This window comes from Cynoglossus semilaevis, unplaced genomic scaffold (assembly GCF_000523025.1).
Source record: "Cynoglossus semilaevis isolate Cse_v1.0 unplaced genomic scaffold, Cse_v1.0 scaffold376, whole genome shotgun sequence".
NCBI lineage: Eukaryota > Metazoa > Chordata > Actinopteri > Pleuronectiformes > Cynoglossidae > Cynoglossus > Cynoglossus semilaevis.
Genome location: NW_007585115.1, coordinates 341,036 through 349,597, shown reverse-complemented (window position 1 = coordinate 349,597; position 8,562 = coordinate 341,036). Strand labels below are relative to the sequence as shown.

The window sequence follows — 8,562 nt, the reverse complement described above, 5'->3', positions numbered from 1 at the left end:
AAACAATAGAAACAAAACCAGTTAAAATAGTCCACACTATTTCACACTTTACTGATCATATTGATCACTGTGCAATAAACATACAACTATGTGCAATAACTAACTACACCAAAGATATGTTGTTATATGTTTGTATATACTGTCGTCTTCTACTCTTTTTTTGCACCAAGTAGAGTAGCACTCAAATCTCGTTGTACACTGTACAAGGACAATAAAGGCTATTCTATTCTTCTATTCTATTATCTCTGGTTCTTTCTTCCTCTTTGGCTCTTTTTCTTTCTTATCTCCCTTGTTTGTTTGACACATTCCCAAATTCTTTCTCCTACAAACACAACCTGATGGCACTAAAACCACGGGAAACACACACACACATACATACACACGTACACAGAAACTCAATGGGCCCAGGAAGGAATGTTCAGAATAGGTTGTTACATTTTTTGGCCCATGGACCGTCCACCAAGCCAGATGGCAAGTTGAAAGCACTACAGAAGTGGTGAGCTTCTTCAGTGTAGAAACAATTTTAGATAAAAAATATAATTTGAAAACAGCAACTTCTTGTTATTTTAAGAATTCAAAGTCGCACAATATCAAACACAATCATCCCATAGAAATTCTCTGGAAAAAAAAAGACTTTGGTGTTTGAACCATTTCACAAATGTTGTTTTTAATAAATCTAAAGGGCAGTTCTCAAAAGGCTACAGAGAAAAAATACACTTCACCTGTTACAGGATCATCTCTTCCACCACTCTGCGAGCTGATTGGTCCATTCCTTCTTGTACCAATGAAAGACAGCGATAAGCCAAAGCCTGCTGTTCAGCAGCTTCGTGAACCATCAGCTCCCCGTAAAGATATACACCCATAGCCTAGAATAAAACGCACACACACACACAAACACACATACACATACACATGAACAAACACACACACCATAACCAACAACAGAATAAGCACAATGTCTGTTTATTCCTGCAACTCATACAGTGTTTTGTACAGATTAAAATGTAGCTGCAGAGTAAAACAAGGACTGGGTGGTTTGACTGGGAAGAAGTGATTTTTTTTCCCTCTTACTTGGTCATGTATCAGAAAGTGTTCCACATCTCCATAGGCCTGACAATGTCCATGTTTGACCACCAGTTCACACCAGCGATGTCGCACCTAAAAAAAAGAGTTGGTTATTAAAAATATTTCATTTTCAAAATTTCCAGAAGGCAGTTTTAGGGCATAAATCCAATGTGTTATATATAATGATCCACTACTGATGTTGGGGTCAAATATAAAACAACCTCCTTAAACACCATTTATTAAGATTTCCCCTCGGAACACTATTATTTTAAGAAAAAAATGATGTTTCCTAACTAAACCCTCAACATCCAACATGTCAAACCTCTTCTTTAGGACAAATACCCTTTACCACTGACACACAGTGTCCTCTTAAAAAATTGACATGACCTCTAGGCCAGAAATGTCCAATCTCTGTGGGAACCAACGCCTACCTAGAATGAAATCACATCGCATGGATATTTGAGAATAATATTTACTCTGCTTTAGATATAATCCCAACCTCTTTGCTCTTTTTGGGTCAAAAGAGTTGAGATGCAAATGTTGAAAACTGGATCAGCTGGACTGCTATTATTGTATATGTTCTGAGGCAGTGCCAGCTTTTCGCAAGGATGAGTGATAATATACCCACTAAAGCAAACTGGTACCAGTGCTTTCCTCTTAAATACTTAACCTTTTTTGCCTGATCTTTATTAGGTATCGTGAAAAAAAAAAAAAGATTCTTTTTACTCTTTTGTTGAGTATTTTAAGTGGTAGCTTCCAATCATCTTACAGTCTTTTTAACACCCTTGTTCCTGACAGGGAATTATACCAGAGACAATAACAATAAGAACGAAAAATAAAATGCATCTTTTCTCAACAAAATCCACATTGGACCATGAAACCCAGGCCCAGCTGAGACACATTTGCCACCACCAGCCAACAATATATAATCATATAATGTCAAATCCTTTCTTTTTAATGTACTGTATTCTCCGGACTATAAATTGCTCCAGAGTATAAGTCAGGATGAAAAAGAGTGCGACTTACAGGAGTAGCAGATACTGGTTTACAAGCCTAGAGCACCTTCTAGCAGCTGTCAGTGTGAAAATAATAAACATGTAAAATCATATGTTTTAATATATAATGTATAAGTCACACCTGAGTATAAGTCGCTAACCCAGCCAATGGATGAGAAAAAAGTGTGACATATAATCCGGAATATACGGTACCTGTATTTGCCCCTCTCACTCTCAATCGTGGATTTGCATTCAAAAGACTGACAAACTGACTTTGAAGCAGCATTTGGAAATTTGGTGGGCTTACAGTAATGGAAAGTTCAGAAAAGTCCAGGTACCATGTCATCTTTTTGTGGTGAAAATCTGACATCACGTGCTTCCCTCCAAGTCCTAAAACATTAAGGTCCATCCAGAGAAGTCTGAAAAGTAAAAATTTTTGTCACCTATAACTCTACAGCTAACTTCAACAGAGGGCCAAGCAACAACAACAAAAAAAGACAAATGACTCATGTGATAAAAGTGAAGTCCAAAGTTTCAAAAGTTCTACCCTGATCTCTGAACTGCGTGCAGGTATGTGTGCTCAGTGCGAGCGCTGCTACAGTACATGTGCACCTGTCTGTTTGTGAGCTTGAAAGCTGATGCCTGGCCTTTCTGACTATCAATAGCAGCTCTGTTGCCGCAGTTACAGGAAAGATCAGAGCTGCTTCTCAGCCTGGGCCGTCATCATCCTTCATCATGCTCCATGAGACTGCATGTACGGGTCAGCGCATGTGCACGGATGCATGTACATGGTTTTGGTTTTGCAGCAGAGACAGAGAGAGGGTGATAAAAGAGACAGTGGGGCGATAAAAAACCCAGATGAAAAATCTTTTAAAGCACTGTCACTCCTCTAAAGCCTGAAAATTTCCCTTGGCTGCTTTTTGCGGGTGTTTCAATCTACTCCATAACTATTTGCTCCATACTGAGGATAATAAACCAGTTCTTCTGAGAGAACCCAGACCAGGTGTGGGATTTTTGGTGATTGATTTGAAATGCTTCAGGTTCAGACATCTCCACAGTCTTTCTCTGGAGTATGTGTATGTTTGTATGCATGCAGTGATTCATTTGAGGGTATTCAACAAAGGAGCCTAATCGATTTACTGGGTGCTGCGTCAATAAAAGCACAAACACTTTTTACTTTTGCTGCCTGTGCTCCAACTGTGGATTCTCTTTTTGAAATAGAGATTAACACATTTGTTAACGATCGCTGGTAGTTTAGTTTACCTAGACAAAATCGTACATAGCATATTATTGGCTAATGCAATGCGTACTGAGTGTACTATTGGCTAATTGAGCATGCTCTACTGTTCCTTACGTTGACTGACTTATGTATCGTAGCATCTCTCAGCATCTTCCATTGTCTGTCAGCCAATCTCCAGCACCAGTCCCCTACTCTATCTAGTTCTTTACAGCAGCTGTGGTCAACTGAGGACAACACAAATGACATCAGAATCACCAGCCTAGGTCTGAATCATTTCCTTGACATTAGAGGGTTTTGAAGCAAAAAGAAAAACATGTAGTTGCTGCAGTAGAAGCACGTTACAAAACGAAAGCAACTATCGTATTTTCCGGACTATAAGTCACACTTTTTTTCATCCTTTGGCTGGGTTTGTGACTTATACCCAGGTGCGACTTATATATTGAAATGTATAATTTCACGTTTGTTATTTTCCCACTTATAGCCACTAGAGGGCACTATATTCTTGTGTACCATTATCTGCTATTCCTATACCACTGAAAATGTACATGTTCGTTATTTTTACACTGACAGCCAATAAAGGGCACTGTAGCTGGCTGATGCGACTTATATATTGAACACATTGTTCAGGTAAAGGGTTTGAATCATGGCTATGGACAACAGGCTCATCTCTGAATTAGTCTTTCGGTCATTTTTTAAAACTTTATTTCTCCTGCAAATGTATTACCTATCCACATGAGCATACTGGAGATGTACATTGTAGTATGTTGGTTAAGACTGACCATTCCCAATCATCATTTTAACACTACGGTAAATAAAGGTATTGGGATTGAACAAAGTACAAATCTAAAAATAGTTACATCCAGGGCAACTGGACGGAATGTGTTTCTTGAAGACATTTCACCTCTCATCCAAGAGGCTTCTTCAGTTCTGACTGACTACTGGGAAGTTCTGGTATTTAACCTCAAAGAGCTGTTCTTGGTGCTGGGATACATTCCTGGGGAGAGCCCTGGGGCAGAGCAGCTGCCTGGTGCACTTTCACTTACCCCTCTCTACCCTTGTTTCTCTTGGTGGGCCCCTCTCCCCTGACAGCACATGTAATTACACATTTCATTTATGACTGCGCCCACACTCTGGGTTCATCTCCGATAGCCCCACTCCTTAAACATGTACACGTAGTACATTGAACTGATACGAGATCTTCTCCATCCAAAAGACTCAAAGCGATAAAACAGACAAGTAAAATATATATACAAGTAGGAAGTGAGTAATTAAAAATACACCAATGCTAGCCTATAAACTATAGAAAAGTAATTAGTATTGAATTGTAGTGTGCCATTAGGGTTTATGCAGCATTACAAATACACTGTATATACTGTATATATATATATTTACATACTGTATATATAGTATACATGGTATATATGTATATATATGCTCATTACTACACACTGTAGAATTCTATATATATATACAATATATATATATATATATACCGTATTTTTCGGACCATAAGGTATTACAAAGCGCAATATCAATGAACGGGAATATTCATTCACAAGGCGCACCGGGTTATAAGACGTATTAAGCGGAAGAAAACAGTCAGCGAAACAATTAAGCGAAACATTCAAGCACATCCGGATCCCTCTCGTCAATATCCAAGTCAATTTCGTTGCTGTTAATTAGTTGTTCAGTGATAATTCCGGCCTTCGTGAAAGCTCGGACGACATTTGAGACTGATACCTAAGCCCAGGCATCCACGATCAATTAGCAGATAGTGGAGTAACTCGCCCCGCGTTGCCTCCCTGTCTTGGTGAACGTGTGTTTGCCTTCTGTCATCCAATGTTCCCACGCAGCTCGCAATTTAACTTTGAACGCCCTGTTAACAACAATATTTAGCGGTTGGGATTCTTTGGTTAATCCACCTGGAATGATGGCAAGCCAGGAATTAGTTTGCTTCACTTGGGTTTTGACAATATCAATGAGATGGGCGCGCATGGAGTCGTAGATCAATAGGGACGGAGATTTGTGGAAAAGGGTATACCTAAGTTAGACACGGAATAACGCTGGATTGTTCTGGATGGTCACCGTACTGTTGTTTTGACGCTGTTCCGCGCGGATGTTGTTTTGCAGAGAGAGTGTGTGTTTTTCCTGAATCGATAAAAAGGCGCATATAAGGCGCACTCTCGATTTTCGAGAAAATTACAGTTTTTTAAGTGTGCCTTATAGTGCGGAAAATACGGTGTAGATATATATACATATAAATATATTGTTTTTTGTTTTTTTAATAGTAGATGGATCATTTTGAACTGGTCAGTGCCAAAAAAGGATCGGCACCCATTATTTTTTAACTTTTTGACTTCAGCAGTAAATATTCTTGTCAGTAAATATTCTTTTCCCATTTTCCTAACACTTATACATATACACATATACAGGGATTTCCACTTCAATTCACTTTTCCATTTTCCCATTGTATATTTGTTACCAGTACAGTAAGTGTCCCCTCACTGAATAATCTCTGTATATTATAGCCCTTCAAAGTATTGCACATCTTAAAATAAATAAACATGAGGTATGTTTTTTTAAATATAATTAGACACCCCTGAGCTCATTTTAACCTTAAATTTCCCAGCTCTGTTCTTTCCTGTCCTCTGCTCCATGTGTGGGCCGCAGAAAACAGACAGTACTTGATGAGGTCTAGTGGAGCCTATAGTCGCTGGGAAAAATAACCAACCTGTGCACTACACCCTCTGCACTCTGTGTGCCTAACCAACGATTGCCACATGAACATCCACTTCCAACCCTTCCAAAGATGCCACACACACATACACACACAGATGCAGGCAAATACAAATCTCTGTGTGGAGTCAAACACACACACACAGCTTCTTATATCACATGAGGCTCACATGAAAAGTTCAGCGGAGTTACGCACACTTTCTCATACATGTAAACACATGCTCTGCCTATCAGGCTCACTCACACACGTATTCATGGTAGCTCGCAGCCTTCACCCAACAGTCACACTGCATGCACACTGCCGCTTGGCATCATATCTCTTTTCACTATTGTGTACATAATCAACAAATCACACATGGAGGAAGTTGAGCTTATATGCCGGACTTAACCTTAAAGACACAGGCCTCTTAATCACTTCTACTGTATAGTGTTGCTCTCAGTCCCTGCTAGTAAAACACACAGATGACACGTGATCTGACAATATGTACTGACAAGTGGTGCCAATAAATGCAAAAAGTCATCAGCACAAAATAAAGAAAACCACTTGGGAAACATCAAATCACATTTGTTCTACATACAGTATGGTTATGGGAGAAACTGTTAGAGGTTTGGACGTTAATACATTTCGAGTGAAATAAGGGCTGTCAGCAGTAGAAATCTGGATAATCAAATAGTACCTGTGGATGAATCCTAATTAATCGCTATTAACTGAGATAAATCAATAATTCTGTAAAATGATGAAATAAGGATGTGTATGAAGCTGGAACCGAAAGGTAGAAGTATGTGTTTGACACCTGTTTTTATTGTTTGACTATTTTAAATGATGGAGGTTTTTAGAGTTTTATAGAGTTGATGGAATTAACTCAGGCATGGCCAAACTAAGGTCTGGGGAGACGCGGGCCTTTCCGCTTTTCAATCCGACCTGCCAAACTATTCCAAATTCCATCCATCCATCCATCCATTTTCATCCGCTTATCCGTTACCGGGTCGCGGGGGCAGCAGTCGCCACCCAAATCCCATTGCACCGTACCAACCCCCTAAACCTTCCTGCGGGTGGTGAGTCCACTGGAAGGTACCAACCGCCCTAACCAGGATTCAAACTTGCTCAGGAGCATGAACCCTGGGGTTCCACACCAATGACAGAGACATTGCCTCTGGGCCAAAGCGCCACCTATTCCAAATATATAATCTATTTATATTATCATTATACTTCTGCCTTTTCCATGCAATACCCAAGTTTCCCCAATAGATGACGGAGAAAATGATAAAAGCATTTGAGCATTTTAGCCTTTATGCATGACTTTTACATGTTATTTATTGCAGTTCACAAGAATGCTTCATCTATCTGCTCCTGACCCTGCCCCCCTGTTCAATCTTAGGACAGTTGGGGCCCGTGAGTCAAAAAATTTGCCCATGTCTGAATTAAGTCATCACTTTAAACTATCAACGCATTATTAGCTTACCAAACCAAGATAGTCATTGTATAATCTAATATTAATCCACTCTGGACATGTCATCCTTTACAATGACCATGGGGACTGAGTGACTCTGGGTTCTGAATTTATCCAAAAAATTATTATTAAAAACAGTTCATACAGTATTCTTTTGATGAGGATCTTGTTGCAGACAGCAAGACCGTGTAGGAGGTGAAAACGGCAAAAAAGGAGCAACAGATACAGAGAAAAAAAAGAAGAGAAAATCACTGGCCACACAGATAGATTTATAGATAGATAGATGATAGACAGATAGATAGATAGATAGATAGACAAATAGACAGACAGACAGAGAGACAGATAGACAGATAGACAGATAGATAGATAGATAGATAGATAGAAAGATAGAGGAGGATTCTCACAGCGCCGCTCCCCCTTTCCTGATGTGAGTGGGCTTGGTGTAGAGGATGGCAGCAGAATTTCTTAACCTATGAAATGAACAGGCCACACGCCATAAAGCTGAGACTGAGCTGGTCTTAGCTTTATGGCCTGTGATGGTTCTCACGCCATCCCAGACCTCCCTCATGTTGTTCTGTTGCAGTTTCTGCTCCAGTTTTCTCCTCTGGGTGGTCCTTAGCCTCCTTCAGGCAGTCTTTCACCTCCCTCTGTGCTGCTCTCATCTCCTCCCTGTTGTTACTCCTGAAGGTTTCCTTCTTTCTGTTGAGGACAGCTTTGACTTCCTATGTTACCCATGGTTTATTATTAGGGTAACACCATACAATCTTTGCAGGGGCAACCACATCCAAACAGAAATTAAGATAATCCGTCAGGCGGTGGGTAGCTCCCTCGATGTCCTCATCATCTGGACTCAGTAGTACATCCCAGTCTGTGGTGTCAAGGCAGTCTCTCAGTTCATCCTCAGCTTCAGAAGTCCATCTCTTGATGGAGCGTTTGACGATCGGCTGTCTTTGGACCAATGGGGTGGTACTATGGCTGGACGTGAACCAGGTTATGGTCAGACTTGCCCAGAAGGGGCAGGGCCGTGACTCTATATGCCTCTTTCACATTAAAATACAGAAGTTCAATTCTTCAA

General features: G+C 40.1%; 1 protein-coding gene across 2 annotated transcripts in view; it reads right to left on the bottom strand.

Moving 5' to 3' along the window:
* Positions 1 to 8,562, bottom strand: part of LOC107988124 (aminopeptidase O-like) — a 26,382-nt gene that overhangs the window by 10,940 nt on the left and 6,880 nt on the right. For both annotated transcript variants that reach the window (XM_025053656.1, XM_017030787.2), the window contains 2 exons: positions 1,072 to 1,158; positions 723 to 866 (listed from right to left, as the gene is read on the bottom strand). In XM_025053656.1, coding sequence (XP_024909424.1) covers positions 726 to 866; positions 1,072 to 1,158 — 228 coding nt within the window. In that variant the 3' untranslated portion in view covers positions 723 to 725. The remainder of the gene's footprint in view (positions 1 to 722; positions 867 to 1,071; positions 1,159 to 8,562) is intronic.